Source organism: Nomascus leucogenys, chromosome 7b, assembly GCF_006542625.1.
Source record: "Nomascus leucogenys isolate Asia chromosome 7b, Asia_NLE_v1, whole genome shotgun sequence".
NCBI lineage: Eukaryota > Metazoa > Chordata > Mammalia > Primates > Hylobatidae > Nomascus > Nomascus leucogenys.
In genome coordinates this window covers 50,953,484-50,974,843 of record NC_044387.1, presented here as the reverse complement: position 1 = coordinate 50,974,843, position 21,360 = coordinate 50,953,484, and the positions used below count along the sequence as shown (strand labels likewise).

The following is a 21,360-nucleotide window of genomic DNA, read 5'->3' as shown; positions in this document are numbered from 1 at the left end:
GAAACAAAGTGCGATGCCCTCTCCACAAAGTCAAAAAAATTAGCCAAGCATGGTGGCATGTGCCTGTGATCCGAACTACACAGGAGGGTGAGGCAGAAGAATTGTTTGAGCCCAGGAGGTCGAGGTTATAGTAAGCTGAGTTTGCACCACTGCACTTACTCCAGCCTGGGCAACAGCAGGACCCTGTCTCAAAAAAAAAAAAAAAAAAGAATGTGAGAGACCACAGGGAAGGTGTGGCCCTGGGGTAGGGGCTAGGAACCTGGAGAACGACTGTTAGTGGCCCCATCACTGCCTAGAGGAGACAGTGCCCTGTCCACCCTCATGACCTCTTTGGACTCCTTGGACAGGACTGGCTACACACGAAAATGTGGGGACCCTTATTTTTAAATTGTTAAGAATGTCAAGACAGCAACAACAAAGTTTTAAACCAAGTGCATGGCCCTTCTGCATTGAAGGCCCATGAGGCAGGCAGACTCGTATTCACATCCTTGTATAGCCCCCTCCCCTTGAGTGTGGCTGGGGTCTGTGCTTGATTGCTTAGAAGCAAGGCTTATCCCTAAGCCTTATTTTTGGGGAGGTGGATTTGAGAGCTATTATCCTACCTCCTTGCTTGGCACCCTTGTGAATAAATCTTTAGTCTTTTGCAAAACTCATGTCACAGTGATTAATTTACTGTGCATGGGCAGAACTGACCTGGTCCTGGCCAGTAACACCCACGAGTCTTCCTAGGAGACTACACTGCCAAGAGAGCACTGAGCAGTGGTTGGGAGCATTCTGTCTAAATGACTTTTCTCCTCTTTCCAGGCCAGGCAAGGTGGCTCACGCCTGTAATCCCAGCACTTTGAGAGGCCGAGGCTGGCAGATCACTTGAGGCCAGGAGTTCAAGACCAGCCTGGCCAACATGGTGAAACCCTGTCTCTACTAAAAATACAACAATTAGCTGAGCATGGTGGCACATGCCTGAAATCCCAGCTACCCGGGTGGCTGAGGCACGAGAATTGCTTGAACCCGGGAGGCAGAGGTTGCAGTGAGCAGAGATTGCACCACTGCACTCCAGCCTGAGTGACAGAGAGGGGCAAAGTAAAAAAACAAACAAACCCACACGCTTTCACTTGTATCTTGTTTTCTATAAATTAATAAATACAGCCTTTGTGAGTTGGTTTATGTGAGTCAGACCCAAAGAAAATGATCAATCCTGAAACGTGGACCAAATTAGTTGTTCTGTATTTTAGATGGAGTTACTCTCTTGTTGCCCAGCCTGGAGTGCAATGGCGCAGTCTTGGCACACTGCAACCTCTGCCTCTAGAGTTCAAGCGATTCTCCTGCCTCAGCCTCCTGAGTAGCTGGGATTACAGGTGCATGCCACCACACCCAGATAATTTTTATATTTTTAGTAGAGACGGGGTTTCACCAAGTTGGCCAGGCTGGTCTCAAACTCCTGAACTCACGTGATCCGCCAGCCTCAGCCTCCCAAGGTGCTGGGGTTACAGGAATGAGCCACCACTCCCGCCCCAAATTAGGTTTTGACCTTACAAGACAGGCTGAGCCCTGGACCAGAATCCTGACAGCTCCTCCTTGGGCCTCTGACTGGAGTTATCCAGAGGTGAGGATAAGGCAGCCATTGCCTTCTCTGAGTGTCTACTTCCTTTCAAAACTTTAACATGGAAATCCGAATTTCTCATCTTTCCTTAATTTTTTTTCCAGTTAAAAATCATTATTACTGGCCAGCTGTCGTGGCTCACATCTGTAATCTCAGCACTTTGGTAGGCAGAGGTGGGAGGATCAGCCTAGGCAACATAGTGAGACCCTGCCTCTACAGAAAAAAAATTTTTTAACTAGCTGGGCGTCTTTGTGCGCACCTGTAGTCCCAGCTACTTGGGGAGGCTGAGATGGGAGGATGGCTTGAGCCCAGGAGTTGGAGGCAGTAGTGAGCTGTGATCATGCCACAGCATTCTACCCTGGGCAAGAGAGTGAGACTCTATCTAAATAAAATAAAATAGTTATTACTTCCACTTTATTTGCAGAAATGTTCCTTATTCTCTAGAAAACATTACGCGTTGGCTGACACACTTTGAGTGGCATTCGTTTTAGAAAATGACATGTGACCCTGATACTATTTGACAGGCTCCATGGCAGCAAGGGGCAGGCCTGGCCTTACCACTCAGCAGATGAATCCAGGGGTGTGGACTTGTAAGGACTCTGGAGGGCTCTAGCTTCCCTGTCATTTGAAAGGTGGAGAAACACAGGCCTGGAGAAAGGAAGAAATAAACTCAGGGAATGCGATAGATGGCACTGTGCTGGCAGGAGCAGGAAGACCAAGGCTGTCACATTCCAGGGAGTGCGACCGGAGTGAAGCAAGTGGCCACAAAACACTGAACGTAAGCCCTGAGGCTTTGCCACTTGCTGGCACCAAGGACTCTGCAGTGTTGAGCCAAGAGGATGGACTTTGGAGCCAGACTTTCTGGGTCTATAATCATTCAGTGTCTGTATCCTCCTCTAAAATGGGGACGGTGGGAAATTCTGACACACGCTTCAACACAGATGCACCTTAAAGACATTATGCTAAGTGAAATGAGCGAGCCAGGCACGAAAGGGATGGGACTGGGGCCTCTCTGTGCGTCCCCCTGAGGGACAACCGTGTCTTGGCCACCCGCCCTGATCCCGCAGGAGCCAGGCGGGCCCAGCCCTCAGACAGGCCGCCCGCCGCCCGCAATTGGACTAAAGAGTGTCCCAGGCGTCCGTGCCGCCCAATGGGGCACCGCGGTCGGCGGGCGTAGCCGCAGGGGCGTGGTCTGAGGTCCGAGACCCCAGTCCTGGCACTGGAGTTTGCTGACTCCCTGTGGTTTCCGGTCTGGTCGGTCGGTCCCCGCTATGGGCCTGGAGCTGTACCTGGACCTGCTGTCCCAGCCTTGCCGCGCTGTTTACATCTTCGCCAAGAAGAACGACATTCCCTTCGAGCTGCGCATCGTGGATCTGATTAAAGGTAGGTCCAGCCTCGGGTTTGGGGAACTGAAAAGTCAGGAAGGGACAGGTAGGCATACATAGCTTAGGGAACTTCTCCCGGCACCACCTTCTTCCTGGGGCCATTGCTGGTCTGGTTTGGAGACCTAACGGAGAAAGGTGAGCCAGCAGGGAGATCCCAGAGTCGGGGCTCCCCAAAACTCTGCTCGGTCTCACGGAATAGACCACGGGGTTCCCCTGAGGCCGAATAAAGGGGTGGGGATCATGAAGAGAAGCGAGACCGGAGGACAAAACCGGGCGCAACTGGGGGCAGGGGCACACGCCTGTCGTCCCAGCAACTCCAGAGGCTGGAGTGGGAGGATGGCTTGTGCCCAGGAATTCCAGGCTGCAGTGCGCTATGACGGTGCCCTTGAATAGCCACTGCACTCCAGTCAGGGCAATCTAGCGAGACCCCGTCCTAAAAAAAAAATTTAAAAACAAAATGAAAACAGGTGTGACCTCAGCCTAGGGAAGGGTGGGATGAGAGAGGTCAAGGGTGCCAAGTGTAGAGACTGGGACGGCGTCAAGTCCCTTCTTTGTGGCCCAGCTGCTGAGATTCTGCAACAGCAAACAGCTCAGGACGTGACTTTCCATCCCTGCCCTCTGCACTTGTCCAGTCTGCATTGGGGTCCCTCTTTGTCCCTTCCTTCTTCTGCTCCTCCTGTTTTGCCTCTGACCTTGTCCTTGCCCTCTACCTTTTTTTTTTTGAGACAGAGTCTTGCTTTTGCTTTGTTGCAGTGCAGTGCCATGGATCTCGAATCACTGCAACCACCGCCTCCCGGGTTCAAGTGATTCTCCTGCCTCAGCCTCCTGAGTAGCTGAGATTACAGATGTGTGCCACTATGTCTGGCTAATTTTTTTGTATTTTTAACAGAGATGGGATTTCACAATTTTGGTCAGGCTGTTCTCAAACTCCTGACATCAAATGATCTGCCGGCTTAGCCTCCCAAAGTGCTGGGATTACAGGCATGAGCCACTGTGCCTGGCCCAAGGCGTTTTGTTTGTTTGTTTTTGAGATGGAGTCTTGCTCTGTCGCCCAGGCTGGAGTGCAGTGGCAGGATCACAGCTCACTGCAACCTCTGCCTCCCGAAACCTTGTCCTCTGCCTCTTGTTCCTGCTGGGGAGGTACGTTGCCCCGGGCTGCTGATGCTGGGAGCAGCAGGGGGACCCGGGGGCTTGGTGAGCCCTACACCCTGTTTTGTTTCTCTAGCATGCCTCCAAGGCCCTTGAGGACTCAGCTGGCAGGCCCAGGCCCAGTGCAGGGTGGGGTAGTAGGAGGGGTTGGAAGCAGAACCCAGGTATGGCTGGTGGGGCAAGTAAGGAGACTCTACTTGGCTAAGCCTTCTGCCCAGGGCTCCCACTCCATGGCTGGCCCTCTGCCTGAAACTTCTCCACCTAATCTCTTCTGCAAACTGCCCACTGTCCTGCACAAGGACTTCCTCTGCAGAGTGTGGAGCAGAGGAAAGGGAATGGGGGACAAGAGGACGTCCAAGCTGGTTGTCAAATGTAGTGGTGCAGAGGGAAGTGTGTTTTACCAGGGGACAGAGGAGGGTTTTCCTGGTGAAGGAACACTCTGAAGGGAGGGTGAAGAGAGGGTAGCAGGCTGGGCACGGTGGCTTACACCTGTAATCCCAGCACTTTGGGAGGCCAAAGTAGGAGGATTACTTGAGGCCAGTAGTTCAAGACCAGCCTGGGCAACATAGTGAGACCCCAACTGTAAGGGGAATAAAAGGTTGGGGCATGGGGGGTGGTAGCAGGTATGCTACACACAGCTCCACAGTGCCCAGGGCAGGGTGAACAAAGGGACATGGTGGGGCCAGTAGAAGTTGCTTCTAAGTAGGTAGATACCAGAAAAAGGCCACTTCTCTGTGTTTCATGACCCTGCCTTAGAGTTAATGGTGGAAGGGACAAGGTAGTCAGTCAGTCCCCTCAGGTGGCCTATCGTGCAGCTTGGGGTGCTTTCATTGTGAGTTCATGAAGCTGGCAATAGTGGAAAGAGGATGTGGGTAGGGTGCGTGCAAAGGTCCAGGAACCACACCCTGCACAGTGAGCTCTGTTGCAGAGGGGCAGCCTGTGGGAGGAGGCTGTGCCTACTGGACTTAGCAAGGGGTGTTGTCTATTTTGTACCAGCCGGTGGAGTGGCCTCCTCCTCCTCCCACAGGAGCCCTTCCAGTCTTTGCCAACCAGGAGTGCAGACTGGTGGGAAGAGCTGTGAAACTGGGGCCAGAGCATTGCAGGGAGGGGCACAGGCTGTGTTGGGCTCAGTGTTCTCCTCCCACCACCCACCATGCTGGACTCTTCCCAGGTCAGCACTTAAGCGATGCCTTTGCCCAGGTGAACCCCCTCAAGAAGGTGCCAGCCTTGAAGGACGAGGACTTCACCTTGACGGAGAGGTAACTGGGACCCTAGGACTGCTGCCAGGCCTGCTGGAACCATCCTGTTCTAACCCTCTATTTCACAGACAAGCAAACTAAAGTCTTCAGAGGCAGAGAGTCTGTGCCGCGCATCCTGCAGAGAGTCAGTACTGGACCCCAGGCCCCTGCCTTCCTGCTATTCCAGTTCACCCTGATGATTAGAAAAGCAAATATCTACTTTACTTCCACACCAGCCCTTTGGTTGCTGGTGAGTGGTGAGAGTATCCTTGAGACAGGGCAGGCCAGAGGAGGATGGCAGCTTTGCCCACCATGGGGCAGGCCTCTGGCCAAGCTTGTGTGGTGATGGCTCAGTGGCATCTGGGCTGCCCGGTGGCTCCATCTCTGGGCTGCAGCTTCCCGGGATGGGTCTCTCCCATGGAAGAGCCACCAGATATGGACGTCTTACATCGCAGCTGGTCCCAAGAAGTTGAATCCTCTTCAGGAAAGGCCAACCTTTCCCCAGTTCTGCCCCTTTTGTCACCAGAGTCACCCTTCCCATAACAAGGAGAAACTGGAGTTTGTGCTTTAGAGCTCATCTCTAAAATCGCAGGATGGACGCACCTCCAATGAATTCCTCTGACATTCTGCCAGGGGCCTTCTTCCTCCCTGGTGCCCCAGGTGTCCTGAGTCCTTGTGTCACTCAGCGTTGTGCCCCCCAGGTACCAGCCAGAGTCAATGTGCAATCTCTGCATTTCTCTGTCACTACTCTCACCTTCAGGAGGTCTGTGGCTCACAGGGACCTGCAGCCCTCCTCAGAGGTGGCTTGAACAATCGGCTGGGAGCAAAAGGAGCTCCTGGGCACCCCGCACAGACAATGGAGTCATTAAGCTGGGACACACATGTAGCCCCAGCTTAAAAGAGAATATAGGCCAGTGACAGATACAGAGGTTTTCTGCCCTTTTGGCCTGCATGCCCAACCTTTGGGAAACCCCAAGTTCCTGAAAGCTTTTCTGTATCTCTAAATGGACACATCCTGTGTCCTTCCAGGTCCATACTCAACTCACCACCATGGCGGCCCTCAAAACCCAGGGAAGGAGGAGAGTGCCCGGGTGCCTTGTCTGTTCTGTTGTTCTAGGATCCTGCAGCTGCAGGAGTGCTTCCTGAGTGGTGCTTTAGGAAGCCAAACTACCCCAGTCGGCTTAGATAGGAGCTGATTCTTGGCAGAAAGAATGACACAAAGAACAAAGGGACATGGAAGCCTTTTTGAAGTCAGGCCATCAGAGGCTGGTCGGAATCCCAGCGGATGAGAGTGGATACAGAATGGAAAGAACTGAGCTTCTTTAAAGCTCAGCTTTGATGCCCCGTCCTCCTGGAAGCTCTCTCTGGTTCTCTGATCAGAAACTGTCTTTAAACATTTGGCAAGACATTCTGTTGTGGGATTTTGCCTGGTGGTAGGAAAAGCTTGGGTATTAGCCTCAGAAAGATTCTCAGCTCTGCCATTAAGAGCTGTGTGCCCTAGGGCAAGTCTCTGCCTTTCTAAGCCTGGTTTTCTTCTCTGGAAAATCAGGCTAATACTTTGGCAAATTGTCAGAAAGGTTAAAGAAGTGTGCTGGGCACAGTGGTTCATGCCTGTAATGCCAGCGCTTTGGGATGCCAAGGCTGGAGGACTGCTTGAGGATAGGAGCTTAAGACCAGCCTGGCCATACAGTGAAATCCCATCTCTACAAAAAAGAAAAAAAGTAGCCAGGCATGGTGGTGCACTCCTATAGAAATTGAAGCTGCAGTGAGCTGAGATTGTACCACTGCACTCCAGCCCGGGTGACTGAGGACCTTGTCTTAAAAAAAAAAAAAAAAAAAAGGCCAGGTGCAGTTGCTCATACGTGTAATCACGGCACTTTGGGAGGCCGAGGCAGACAGATCACAAGGTCAGGAGTTTGAGACCATCCTGGCTAATATGGTGAAACCCCATCTCTACTAAAAATACAAAAAATTAGCCAGGCGTGGTGGCACGCACCTGTAGTTCCAGCTACTTGGAACTGAGGCAGGAGAATCACTTGAACCTGGGAGGCGGAGGTTGCAGTGAGCCAAGATCGCACCACTGCACTCCAGCCTGAGCGACAGAGCGAGACTCCGTATCAAAGAAAAAAAAAAGCGACTATGTATAAAATACCCAGCACAGTGCCCTTCCCTTACCCATCATGACCCCCACACCCACAGTGTGGCCATCCTGCTCTACCTGACGCGCAAGTATAAGGTCCCTGACTACTGGTACCCTCAGGACCTGCAGGCCCGTGCCCGTGTGGATGAGTACCTGGCATGGCAGCACACGACTCTGCGGAGAAGCTGCCTCCGGGCCTTGTGGCATAAGGTGAGGCTGGGAGTGTGGGGGGCGGCAGCGAGAGCATTCCCCAAAAGTGTTCAGGCACCAGTTTCTTCTTTTCAGTTTTGGATTATTTCTACTGACCTGTCTTTGCCTTCACAGATTCTTTCCTCTGTTGTGCCAAATTGCTATTAAGCCCATCCAGTACATTCTTTGTTTGAGATACGTATTTTTCAGCTCTGGAAATTCCATTTGGTTGTTTTTTAGAATGTCCACTTCTCTGATGAAATTCACCATCTGTTCATCCATTTTATCTGTCTTTTCTTGTAAATTCTTTAACATATTTATCAGTTACCTAAAAATCTTTGTCAACTAATTTCAACACGTAGGTGTTCTGTGGGTCTGCCTTTTTTGTTTTGTTTTTGAGACGGGGGTCTCACTCTGTCACCCAGGCTGAGTGCAATGGTGCGATCTCAGCTCACTGCAGCCTCCACCTCCCAGGCTCAAGCGATTCTCCTGCCTCAGCCTCCTGCGTAGCTGGGATTACAGGAACCCACCAGCACATGTCGCTAATTTTTGTATTTGTAGTGGAGACCGGGTTTCACCATGTTGGCCAGGCTGGTTTCGAACTCTTCAACTCAAGTGATTCGTCCTCCTTGGCCTCCCAAAGTGTTGGGATTACAGGCATGAGCCACCATACCCAGCCTATGGGTCTATTTCTATTGATTGTTTTTTTCTCCCTCTTGATTATGGATCACATTTTCCTGCTTCTTTGCATGTCTCATGATGTATTATTATTTTTTTTTATTTTTTGAGATGGACTCTCACTCCATTGCCCAGGCTGGTGTGCAATGGCACGATCTTGGCTCACTGCAACCTCCACCTCCTGGGTTCAAGCGATTCTCCCAGCTTAGCCTCCCAAGTAGCTAGGATTACAGGCACCTGCCATCATGCCTGGCTAACTTTTGTATTTTTGTAGAGACGGGGTTTCACCATGTTGGCCAGGCTGGTCTTGAACTCCTGACCTCAGGTGATCCTCCCATCTCGGCCTCCCAAAGTGCTGGGATTATAGGCGTGAGCCACTGTGCCTGGCCTCATGATGTATTCTTGTGTGCCAGACATTATGATAAAAGAAGAGCAGAGATTAAATTGCATAATAAATACCCCCAAGAAAGGGCTTGCACTTCCCTTTGTCAGGTAGCCAGGATGTGAGGCTGTTCTCTTCTAAGCTAATCAGGAGGTGGGCTGGGTTGCAGGTTTAGTTGGTTTGTTTATCTTTGATTTCAAGTATCTTGAATGTGAGATCAGGTCACTAGCTCAGTCTAGCATGGCTTTGGAATCTAATCACCAACGACGACGTTGCCTATAAGATCTCTCTGCTTTTCATCCCTGCCCCCAGTTCCCAAACTGCTGCTCAGTCAGAAAAGCCCATGCCTGTGACAGTCTTCCTCCCAGCCTGCTTGGGCCCAAGGAAATGAAATTGGAATGAAAGTAGCTCATCTAGGAACGGCTTATGCCTCTCTGGAATTTAGTTCATTTAGTCAAGTGCTGTCCGATAGAAGTATAAAGTGAGCCACATACGTAATTTTAACTTTTCTAGTAGGCACATTTAAGAAGTAAAAAGAGTCTGGGCACTGTGGCTCATGCCTATAATCCTAGCACTTTGGGAGGCCAAGGTAGTGGATCACCTGAGGTCAGGAGTTCGAGACCAGCCTGGTCAACATGGGGAAACCTTGTCTCTACTAAAAACACAAAAATTAGCCAGGCTTGGTGGCCTGTGCCTATAATCCCAGCTACTCAGGAGGCTGAGGCAGGAGAATCGCTTGAACCCAGGGGGCAAAGTTGGCAGTGCGCCGAGATGGTGCCACTTCATTCCAGCCTGGATGACAGAGCTGAACACCGTCTCAAAAGAAAAAAAAAAGTAAAAGGAAATTGATATATTTTACTTAACCCAATGTGTTGAGAATATTATCATTTTGGCCAACAAGTACAAGAAAAGATGCTTGGCTGGGCGCGGTGGCTCACGCCTGTTAATCCCAGCACTTTGGGAGGCTGAGGTGGGCGGATCCCGAGGTCAGGAGATCGAGACCACGGTGAAACCCCGTCTCTACTAAAAATACAAAAAAATTAGCCGGGCGTGGTGGCGGGCGCCTGTAGTCCCAGCTACTCGGAGAGGCTGACGCAGGAGAATGGTGTGAACCCGGGAGGCGGAGCTTGCAGTGAGCCGAGATTTCGCCACTGCACTCCAGCCTGGGCAACAGAGTGAGACTCCTCTCAAAAAAAAAAAAAAAAAAAAAATCCCAGCACTTTGGGAGGCCGAGGCAGGCAGATCACAAGGTCAGGAGATTGAGACCATCTTGGCTAACACGGTGAAACCCCGTCTCTACTAAAAATACAAAAAAAATTAGCCAGGCGTGGTGGTGGGCGCCTGTAGTCCCAGCTAATTGGGAGGCTGAGGCAGGAGAATGGCGTGAACCCAGGAGGCGGAGCTTGCAGTGAGCCAAGATCGCCCCACTGCACTCCAGCCTGGGCGACAGAGCAAGACTCAGTCTCAAAAAAAAAAGAAAAAAGAAAAGAAAAGAAAAGATGCTCAGCATCACTAATCATTAGGGAAATGCAAATCAAAACTAACTCCCTACCCCACTAACTCTCGACCTTGCCTGCCCAATCCCCAGATGATGTTCCCTGTTTTCCTGGGTGAGCCAGTATCTCCCCAGACACTGGCAGCCACCCTGGCAGAGTTGGATGTGACCCTGCAGTTGCTCCAGGACAAGTTCCTCCAGAACAAGGCCTTCCTTACTGGTCCTCACATCTCCTTAGCTGACCTCGTAGCCATCACAGAGCTGATGCATGTGAGTGCTGTGGGCAGGTGTACCCACTAGGCAGGGGGCCCTGGCTAGTTGCTGAAGTCCTGCTTATGCTGCCACACCGGGCTATGGCACTGTGCTTAAGTGTGTGTGCAAACCCCTCCTGGAGATCTGTGGTCCCCAAATCAGATGCTGCCCATCCCTACCCTCACAACCATCCATCCCCATTCTGTCCCCTTTTCCCCACAGCCCGTGGGTGCTGGCTGCCAAGTCTTCGAAGGCCGACCCAAGCTGGCCACATGGCGGCAGCGCGTGGAGGCAGCAGTGGGGGAGGACCTCTTCCGGGAGGCCCATGAGGTCATTCTGAAGGCCAAGGACTTCCCACCTGCAGACCCCACCATAAAGCAGAAGCTGATGCCCTGGGTGCTGGCCATGATCCGGTGAGCTGGGAAACCTCACCCTTGCACTGTCCTCAGCAGTCCACAAAGCATTTTCATTTCTTTTCTCGTGATCCGCCCGCCTTGGCCTCCCAAAGTGCTGGAATTACAGGCTTGAGCTACCGCGCCCGGCCGGCATTTTCATTTCTAATGGCCCATGGGAGCCAGGCCCAGAAAGCAGGAATGGCTTGCCTAAGACTTGCCCAAGTCCCAGAGCGCCTCACCTCCCGAAGCCACCATCCCTACCCTGTCTTCCACAGCCACCTGAAAGCCACAATGAGAATGATGCACACTGAGGCCTTGTGTCTTTTAATCCCTGCATTTCATTTTCATTTTGGATAATAAACCTGGGCTCAGCCTGAGCCTCTGCTTCTAACTCTAATGTGTGATTTATTTGACTTTCCTCTGTCCCAGACCTGGTCATGGTCTCTATCCAAAAGACAATCCCCCTTCCCAGGCCGTGTGGGTCAGCTTCTCCCTGATGTTTGCCAAGAGTGAAATTAATAAATGTGGCTAAGGCCAGGTGCGGTGGCTAAGGCCAGGTGCGGTGGCTCACGCCTGTAATCCCAGCACTTTGGGAGGCCGAGGCAGGGGGATCACGAGGTCAGGAGATGGAGACCATCCTGGCTAACATGGTGAAACCCCGTCTCTACTAAAAATACAAAAAATTAGCCAGGTGTGGTGGTGGGTGCCTGTAGTCCCAGCTACTCGGGAGGCTGAGGCAGGAGAATGGCATGAACCCGGGAGGCGGACCTTGCAATGAGCCGAGATCGCGCCACTGCACTCCAGCCTGGGCGACAGAGTGAGACTCTGTCTCAAAAAAAAAAAAAAAAAAAAAAAAAAATGTGGCTGAGTGTGGTAGCTCATGCTTATTATAATCCTAGTACTTTGAGAGGTCCACGTTGGGGGGATTGCTTGAGTCCAGGAGTTCAAAACAATTTTTTTTTTTTGAGACAGTGTCTTGCTCTGTTGCCCAGGCTGGACTGCAATGGCATGATCACAGCTTACTGCAACCTCCGCCTCCCAGGTTCAAGCGATTCTCCTGCCTCAGTCTGCCCAGAAGCTGGGATTATAGGCACGCACTACCACACCTGGCTAATTTTTGTATTTTTAGTAGAAACAGGGTTTCACCGTGTTGGCCAGGCTGGTGTCAAACTCTGTACCTCAACTGATCTGCACACCTCCACCTCCGAAAGTGCTGGGATTACAGGCGTGAGCCACTGTGCCTGGCTCCCCCAAAAAATATTTTTTCAGAGATGGGGTCTCACTCTGTTGCCCAGGCTGGAGTGCAGTGACACAGTCATGGCTCACTGCAGCCTTGACATCCCAGGCTCAAGCAATATTCCCACCTCAGCCTCCTAAGAAGCTGAGACAACAGGTGCACCCCACCACACCCAGCTAATTTCTTTTTTATTTTTGTAGAGACAGGGTCTTGCCATGTTGCCCAGGCTAGCCCTGCACTCCTGTGCTCAAGCCTCTACCTCACAAAGTGCTGGGATTACAGGTGCCAAGCCACCGCATGCAGCCAAAAGAAATTTTTTTTTTTAATTAGTCAGGCATGGTGGTGCATGCCTGTAGTTCTAGCTACTCGGGAGGCTGAGGTGGGAGGATTGCTTGAGCCCAGGAGTTCGACGCTGCAGTGAGCTCTGATTGAGCCATAGCACTCCAGCCTGGGGCAACAGAACAAGATCCTGTCTCTAAAAATACACAAAGAAACCCAAAACAAAACATTTCCTGTAGCCTTCTAATTACCAGAGAAAGTAGTTTATCTGACCGCTCAGGGCCCAGCAGCATCCCACATTTGTTGGCTGTAGGCATGGTGACCCAATAGTCGGCTGAGTTAGCCTCTCAGGACATGACCCTTACTGGTTTTTCGGTGTGTGTGTGTGTGTGTGTGTGTGTGTGTTTTTTTTTTTTTTTTTTTTTTTTTTGAGGAGTTTTGCTCTTGTTGCCCAGGCTGGAGTTCAGTGGTGCAATCTCGGCTCACCACAACCTCTGCCTCCCGGGTTAAAGTGATTCTCCTGCCTCAGCCTTCTGAGTAGCTGGGATTACAGGCATGCACCACCACGCCCAGCTAATTTTGTATTTGTAGTAGAGACAGGGTTTCTCCATGTTGGTCAGGCTGGTCTCGAACTCCCAACCACAGGTGATCTGCCTTCCTCGGCCTCCCAAAGTACTGGAATTACAGGCATAAGCCACTGGACTCTTATTGTTTTTGTTTTGTTTTGTTTTGCTTGTTTTTTGGTATTTTTTTGAGACAGAGTCTCGCTTTGTCGCCCGGGCTGGAGTGCAGTAGCGCAATCTCGGCTCACTGCAAGTTCCGCCTCCCGGGTTCACGCCATTCTCCTGCCTCTGCCTCCCTAGTAGCTGGGACTACAGGCGCCCACCACCACGTCCGGCTAGTTTTTTGTATTTTTAGTAGAGACGGAGTTTCACCGTGTTAGGATGGTCTCCATCTCCTGACCTCATGATCCGCCCGCCTCGGCCTCCCAAAGTGCTGGGATTACGGACGTGAGCCACCACGCCCGGCCTGACTCTTACTGTTAATCACTAGTTTTGCATTTCTCTTGAGGAACTGGTCAGGAGAAAACCTAGACAGCAGCTCTCCTGGTCAAGATCCAGTCATTCAGAAGCCTAAATGGCATGCCTAGGTGCTTGGCTTTAAACTGTTAGCAGGAATGGAGTGCTCTGATTGTTTTAGAATAATATTCCGGGCCTACTACCCCGGCGCACCGGTCCTGGCCCAGGGCTAGCTCCTTGGTGAGAAACTCAAAGAAGTGGGCCCTGTGGCTGCGGTTGTCCTCGGCGGTGCCCACTACGCCGATGGAGATGGACAGCTGCGCGCAGGGCTCGGTGGACCCGCTCAGCGCCATGGCCAGGCCCGGCCGTATCGTCACGTTCACGCGCTGAGGGGAACATGAAAAGTTTTACCCGAAGCTGGAGCCGGTCGGGCTACCTCTGGGGTCCCGACCCGAGCGCGCGAAAGCCGAAACGCGCAGTGTTCGCGGGTACAGGGATCCCGGTACAGGCCGAGGTCCCTGAAGGTCACGTCCGGGTCATGACTGGGGAGGGCGACAAGGGAAAGACGTGCGGAGGGGGAGCCGCGGGATCGTGGAGCACGGAAAGTCAGAGCTTGGCGTGCGGAATGGGGTGGGGGGTGGGGGGTGGTCCCTGGAGAAAGGGGTCGGGGTTGCTGGTGGGGAGATGGAGCAGGGACAGGGCCGGACCCCTGGCCCACCAACTTCCCCTCGCCCCGTGCTGCCCGGCCCAGGCTCACGTCCGCAGATTTGCCCAAGATGGAGGCAGCGGCGGCGCACAGCCGTTTCTCCAGCCCCGCGGGCACTCAGTTGGCGGGCAAATTCGTGTGCAGCTCTAGGAACGGCATGGCGGGCAGAAGAACGGAAACAGCTCTGGCAGAGAAAAAGCGCTGGGTACCCGAGGATCGCGGACCGGGAAGGAGGGGCGAGGTGCTAAAACAAACTGGCTTCTCATTGGCTGGACAGAGACTCAGCGCTCCCCGATTGGCTGCCTAGGGTACCTTCCCACTTCTGCAAACAAAAGTCACGTGTGCCGGCTCTGATTTCCGGTAATCCCGTCGTCTCCGCCCTACGTGTAGCCCCACCCACTACAAGTTTTTAACTGGGTAGTGGCCCCAGCCTGTCTCTTCCCTCATCCTCCTGCCTGGCGTCTGGTGGGTTTCCCTCTCCTCAAGCTTTCCGTGCTGTGGTCGCCTGGTTCCTAGCCCTATTAAAGGTCTGAACACCCCTAACACACAGACACACACACACCAGTAGGGGTCTTCCCCAAGTTCGACCCTAATAACCAATGCAACGTGAGTTTAAAATTTTTTTTAATGATTTGTCACCATTTCGAAGTCGGGCAATTTCATGTTCAGTATGGAAATCTGCGCTTCTCTTGGGCAGTCAGGAGATGTGGTTACACGTTGCGGACGCGGGTGGGGCTGGGCAGGGACCGTTGGGTTCACGACATTTCCCGTCCCCGCCTGGTCCCCATTGACTGCCTATGTAGCTTGTGCCGGTGGTGAGCCACTGTCCACCAGGGGGTGGCAAAATATGTTATTTAAAACATGGAAATCTCTTGGTATGGCTTAAACATGAGTCTGTGGTTATTGTGGCAAAATCACTTGAATTGTACATTTTAAATATGATTGAAATTGTGGTCAGGCAAAGTGGCTGACATCTGTAATCTCAGCACTTTGGGAGGCCAAGAAGGGAGGATTGCTTGAGCCCAGGAGTTCAAGACCAGGCTAGGCAACATAGCAAGATTCCCTTCTTTATTTTCTCCAAAAAAAAAAAAAAAAAAATCCCAGTGTTGTGGTGTGCGCCTGTAGTTCTAGCTACCTGGGCGGTTGAGGCAGGAGGATCGCTTGAGCCCAGGAGATCTAGGCTGCAGTGAGCTATGACTCATTTTTTTCCTGTCTCTTTGTCTGATGGGTTTCTCTTATTTTTCTTTGTTTTTGAGACAGTCTCGCTCTAAGTGGAGCTTGAGTGCAGTGGTATGATCTCAGCTCACTGCAACCTCCATCTCCCAGGTTCAAGTGATTCTCCTGTCTCAGCCTCCTGAGTGTGCCACCGCACCCAACTAATTTTTGTATTTTTAATATAGACGGGGTTTCATCATGTTGCCCAGGCTGCTCTCAAACTCCTGACCTCAAGTGATCTGCCCACCTTGACCTCCCAAAATGCTGGGATTACAGGGGTGAGCCACCATACCAGGCCTGTCTTAAGGGTTTCTAAGAGCACCTTAAAGAACATTACTAGGCCGGGCGTGGTGGCTCACGCTTGTAATCCCAGCACTTTGGGAGGCCGAGGCGGGCGGATCATGAGGTCAGGAGATCGAGACCACGGTGAAACCCCGTCTCTACTAAAAATACAAAAAAATTAGCCGGGCGTGGTGGCGGGCGCCTGTAGTCCCAGCTACTCGGAGAGGCTGAGGCAGGAGAATGGCGTGAACCCGGGAGGTGGAGGTTGCAGTGAGCCGAGATTTCGCCACTGCACTCCAGCCTGGGAGACAGAGCGAGACTCCGTCTCAAAAAAAAAAAAAAAAGAACGTTACTTCTTTCTGACATGTTTTTCACCAAGATCCTTCCCGGTTTTTTGCTTATTTTATGTTTAATCCATTTTTTCTTACACAACATGTCCTTGTATATGTTTTTTTGTTTGTTTATTTTTTTGAGACAGAGTTTTGCTCTTGTTGCCGAGGCTGGAGTTCAATGGCGTGATCTCAGCTGACTGCAATCTCCGCCTCCGAGATTCAAGCAATTCTCCTGACTCAGCCTCCCAAGTAGCTGGGATTACAGGCATGCGACACCAGACCCGGCTAATTTTGTATTTTTAGTAGAGACGGGGTTTCTCCATGTTGGTCCGGCTGGTCTCAAACTCCCGATCTCAGGTGATCTGCCCGCCTCGGCCTCCCAAAGTGCTGGAATTACAGGTGTGAGCTACCACAGCTGGCATGTACTGGTTGTTTCTCTGTTGAGTTCTCCCACTGTTCTCAGGGTTAGAAAGTCCTTTCATACCGAGACATCGGACAAACATTTATTGAAATGTCTCCTCACTTCTTCCTAGTTTGACTTTTTTCACTTCATACCTCTCCATCTAGGAATTACGTCTGTAGCAAAGTGAGGGTTTGTTTGTTTTCTCCCCTCAAAGGCAAGACTCCCAGGCAACCTAGAGTATGCAGAAGAGTATAGGATTAACTGCTCATAGCTCTGGAATTAAGGCACATTAGGGGAATCATTCCTTGGCTCTGGTCCTTGGTTTCCCCTCTATGAAACAAGTTGGATGAATTAGGCAGTCTCTGGCATTCCAGGATTTGGTCTCAGGTCTAAACAGGATTTTGTAAAGTGAAAGCAGCATCCCTTGGCATCTTGGGAGGTGTCCCTGCCCTCCATGGCTCGCCTTCTGCCACATGACCCAGCAGCAGCTACTCTGCAGGGCCATGTGCTGCCATGACAGGTACTCATCCCCACAGGCGCGGGCCTGCAGGTCCTGGGGGTACCAGTGGTCAGGCGCTTTGTACATGCAGTTCATACACAGCAAGATAGCCACACTGGGGGGACATGGTGGGGGCAGAAGACATGCCTTGAACACTTCAGCCATTTTCTAGGGCATTTTCACTGTCCCCATGATGCAGAGGAGGGATGTGAGGCTCAGAGAGGTAAGTTAACTGCCCAGGGTCACACAGCCCTACACGGGGCCAGACTATCATCTCAACTAAGGGCAGCAAGTAAGAAACAAAATGTCATGAACTTCAGCAGGGGCTCAGGGAAGGCTTCCAGGAGGAAGGGGTACCCAGTGTGAGTCTGAAGAACGAGAGCAAGTTGGGTATCTCCCCAACATATCCAAAGCATGGACAGGGCCAGGAGCAAGGCCAGCAGGGAGAGAGCCTTCCAGGTGACATGGCAGCATTGCTTCCCACCCTGTCCCATCTCTTGTTCATCTATGGTGAAGGGCTGTGCAATCTGACCCCCAGAGCTCCTCATGCCTCTATGGGTGTTGGACCATCCAGTGATCCCAGGCTCTGAACGTGAATCCAGCTCCACCACAGAGGCACTGTGTGGCCTCGGTAAAGGACGCCACCATGCAGCCACCAACCTGGAGGCCGGTTTTGGCTTTCATTTTTCCCTCCCACCTCCAACCCTGCAGCAAACCCTGCAGTTAGAGTTTCAACAAAAGTCAGAACCGACCACAATCCCCCGCAACCCTGCACCACCACCACCTTGGTCTGGTGCTCCAGCGCTGCATCCCAGATGACTGCAGTGGCTTTCTCACCCCTGCCAGGGGGATCCTTTACGACGTAAGTCAGATCACAGTTCTCCTCTGCTCAAAACCCTCCAGCGACTCAGTCCACCTGCGGTAAGAGCCAAAGCCTTCCCAGTGTCCCATGCTCCCCTCTGTCGTGACCTCCTGCTCCTCCTGCTCACTGCACCCGCTCTGGCCCGTTGCTCTCCAGTCTGAACCCCATGCATTGTCCCACCTGGAGCCTTCGCCCTCATTCTTCCCTGCAGCCAGATCACCCTTCCCCTCATGCCTTGCACATTCCTACGGCTCTCTGCTCAGATGCCACCTCCTCCAGGGAGTCTTCCCTCAGCATCCTACTCATAATGACACACACCCCCACTCTTACCCTGTTTATTTTTTCCATGGCATCCATCAACATTCAATATGTTACATGTTTATATTGGGTTACTGTCAGCTCCCCCTTCTATTAATGGAATGTGAGCTCCATGAGGAGAAAGGTGTAGACATGTTCGCTGCTCAAGCCCCAGGGCTTAAATGGGGTCTGGCCCTGGTGGATGTTTAGCAAATAGCCACTGAAGCTCGCTGAGTAGTCCCTCGACTCTCCAGGGAAACAGCACTTGCCCCACAGGATTTGTGGGCAAAATGGTAGCACTAAGATGCCTGGTACAACCGCTCCTCGAAACTTAGCACTCTCCTTTTTTCGGAGGGCAAGGCTGGCGGTGAGGAGGCCCGGAAGCAAACTGGGCCCTGTGGCCTTGTGCAAGTCCCTCCCCTCCTCCAGCCTCAGTTTCCTCACTTGTACAATGCAGGAGAGGACTTCTATAGCCCTTCTCAACACTGGGCACCTCTGCCTGCCTCAGCCCATTCTTCACCCTGGGGCTGGTGCAGGGCCCACAGTCCATGATCCAAGCCATCAACAGTGAACAGACAGCCGACTGACTAGCCCCACAAGGCCCGGCAGCAGCCCAGGGACCGGTTACCTCTCAGCCAAGGTGAAGTCCCCATCCTTCAAGGCCTGGCACCCTCCTCAGGGGGTTCACCTGGGCAAAGGCATCTCTGTGCTGCTGGCCTGCAGGCGAGATCAGAGAGGTGAGTGGGGAGAACCCAGAGATCTCTGAGGTCTCTGCCCACCCCCATCCCAAAATCCCAGCACCAGCTTTCTGAGGCCCCTGTCTGGGAGGCATCAGGGAAAAGGAAGCCTCTCTGCTAGTCACTGGATCACAGACCCTGACCCCATCAGAGGGCCACCTTTCCTGTGTCCAGCTCCTTGAAGCATGGCTCAAGGACAATTCCCTGGAGCTGTAATTCACACCCCACCCCCAGCCAGTTCCTTCCATAGGTCAGACCCCTCCAGCCTCCTCCCTGGGCTCTAGGCTTGCCCACTCTGATTCAGCTTCCTATCCCAGCTGGGGACTTAGGCCCTACTGGCCAGGCTGGGTGACCTGTCAATACCCCAGAGTCCCAGCCAAACATGTTCCCAGCCCTCAGACCAACCTCATTCTTGCTGGGAATCCCTGCCCCATTCAGCCACTCAGCCTCCAGTGTCTCAGCTCTTCTTCCTTTCTTATGCCAGACTCTCAAGGCTCCCTCCCCACTGGGGGTTCCCAGGTCTGACTCACTTTAGCACTCCAGGCCAGTGCTGGAGGCAGCATTAGGTGCCTGGTTAATGTGTTTGGATCAGAGGGCCTCAGTCAAGCCAGGCTCCAGTCTGATCATAGGCCTACATATGGGCCTCTTTGCCCTTCTACTGAATGGAATGCACACCCCTGCCCATTCTCCCTCCACAAACTGCTTCCATGTCCAGCCCTGTTCTGCAGCAGGTGACTCAAGCTGGTTGTACCGAGGGCAGCAAGGGCTACCAAGAGCAGCAATTGCGAAGGGTCAACTGAGCAGGGTCCTCCTTCTGGCCTGCCCAGGGGGCTCTGGCTCTGCTCTCTGCCCTACTGCTCGGTTATAGCTCTGCCTCCTCCACTGAATTCTGCTCCAGCTGCATCTGTGTATGGCAGCCAGACCAGCAAACGCTGGAGCTCAGGGTGAGGGTGCTGGCCTCCCCCACTGCCCTGCCACAGGGCCCTCCACCCTCTAGCCTCTAGGAGTAGCCCCTTCGGCTGGGTGAGAAGCCCCATGGGATAGAGCAAGTCAGATGCAGGAAAAAGAAAAGGCAGAAGAATGGCAAGAAATACATAAAAGTGGAAGAGACCCAGGGCCTGACACGGTGGCACATGTCTGTAATCTCAACACTTTAGAAGGCTAAGGCAGACGGATCACTTGAGCTCAGGAGTTCAAGACCAGCCTGGTCTACATGGCAAAATCCCGTCTCCACAAATACCAAAAAAAAAAAAAAAAAAAAGGAAAAAAAGAAATTGCTGAATGTGGTTGCGTGCCTGTAGTCACAACTACTCTACTTGAAAGGAGGAAGTGGGAGGAACACTTGAGCCTGAGAGGTCAAGGCTGCAGTGAGCCGGGATCATGCCACTGCCCTCTAGCCTGGGCTACAGAGTGAGACTCTGTCAAAAAAAAAAAAAAAAAAAAAAAGGGAAGAAGGGAAGAGACCCAGGCAGAGGTAAACAAGGACTACTCCACTTAGGAAACGAGGTAGTTTCATTGTTTTTTCCAAGCACATGGGATGAAGATATTCTGGCCCCACTCCATTTCCCTACCCTCCTGCTGCATCTGCTCTACCCCCTCTTAACCTGTATTTTGAAGAATGCTTTGTATTCACTAAGCAAAGATGAAGCCTCTTTTAAAAGAAACAACCAGCAGGGCATGACAGCTCATGCCTGTAATCCCAACACTTTGGAAGGCCAAGGCAAGAGGATCGCTTGAGCTCAGAAGTTTGAGACCTGCCTGGGCAACACAGGAAGACCTCCTCTCAATAATAATAAGGATAATAAATTGGCCGGGCATATCGGTGGGCACCTGTAGTACCAGCTACTTGAGGGGCTGAGGAGGGAGGATCGCTTGAGCCTGGAAGGTCGAGGCTGCAATGAGCCATGATTGTGCCACTGAACTCCAGCCTGAGTGACAGAGTTAGATCCTGTCTCCAAAAAGTAAAAATAATAACATAGATAATTATGTAATAGTTTCCACACCGGAGAGTCTGATTCTTCATGTTAGTCTGCATTCTTGGCCTGACTGCAAAGCAGCAGGGACAGGTGGGGATCCGCAGCCAATATCCCCTGGGCCTGCCTGCCCAGCCCAGCTTTGGTCAGCTCCACTGTGCGAAGGTCAAAGGGGATGCCGTTCTTGGCGAAGATGTAGACTGCACGGCAGGGCTGGGACAGCAGGTCCAGGTACAGCTCCAGACCCATGGCGGGGGCGACGGGGTGGGGCGAGGGAGGGCAGACCTAAACGCTAGGGGACAGGCCCTGGGGACAAGCCCGGGGACAGGCCCAGGAACAGGAACTGTGGGCAGGAACGGCTGGTTAGGGGCAGTGGGCAGGAAGGGCTGGGTCACCAAGCCTGCAGCGCTGCACCTCACTAGGAGCCTGGAGCCCGGCCACGCCCTCCTCGCTCAAAGGTTGACTCTGGAAAACTTTGGACCAATCAGTGGCGCGTCTGCTCTCTCCCTTCTGGGAATGTAGGCTGGGGGTATCTTTCTTTCTAAAAGGGAAGAGGAGAAAGGAGGTGCAGCAGCCTTCTTGCCCAGTGCCTGGCCCAGTGCCCAGGATAGAGGCC

The 21,360-nt window shown here is 52.4% G+C and overlaps 2 protein-coding genes and 1 pseudogene across 8 annotated transcripts; 1 reads left to right on the top strand and 2 right to left on the bottom strand.

Annotated features, from left to right (window-relative positions):
- Positions 1–2,765: 2,765 nt before the first annotated feature.
- On the top strand, positions 2,766–11,294 carry LOC100582253 (glutathione S-transferase theta-1). 7 transcript variants are annotated; one of them, XM_012508050.2, is made up of 5 exons: positions 2,766–2,983; positions 4,017–4,125; positions 5,306–5,393; positions 10,350–10,526; positions 10,731–11,294. In XM_012508050.2, the coding sequence occupies exons 1-5, from the start codon at positions 2,872–2,874 to the stop codon at positions 10,923–10,925; spliced, it is 681 nt and encodes a 226-aa protein (XP_012363504.2). In that variant the 5' UTR covers positions 2,766–2,871; the 3' UTR covers positions 10,926–11,294. The 7 variants fall into 7 exon arrangements, with proteins under 7 accessions (XP_012363504.2, XP_012363510.1, XP_003281783.2 ...); XM_003281735.4 differs by lacking the exon at positions 4,017–4,125 and adding an exon at positions 7,572–7,722 and having other exon boundaries at positions 2,785–2,983; XM_030815974.1 differs by lacking the exon at positions 4,017–4,125 and adding an exon at positions 7,633–7,722 and having other exon boundaries at positions 2,849–2,983.
- Positions 11,295–13,499: 2,205 nt separating this feature from the next.
- Positions 13,500–14,644, bottom strand: LOC100581919 (annotated as a pseudogene).
- Positions 14,645–16,584: 1,940 nt separating this feature from the next.
- LOC115835864 (glutathione S-transferase theta-3-like) lies at positions 16,585–20,993 on the bottom strand. The gene is given in 5 exon segments (XM_030815170.1): positions 16,585–16,608; positions 16,840–16,990; positions 18,663–18,697; positions 18,699–18,751; positions 20,876–20,993. Coding segments are annotated over 5 exon segments (381 nt in total).
- Between the last annotated feature and the right edge of the window lie 367 nt (positions 20,994–21,360).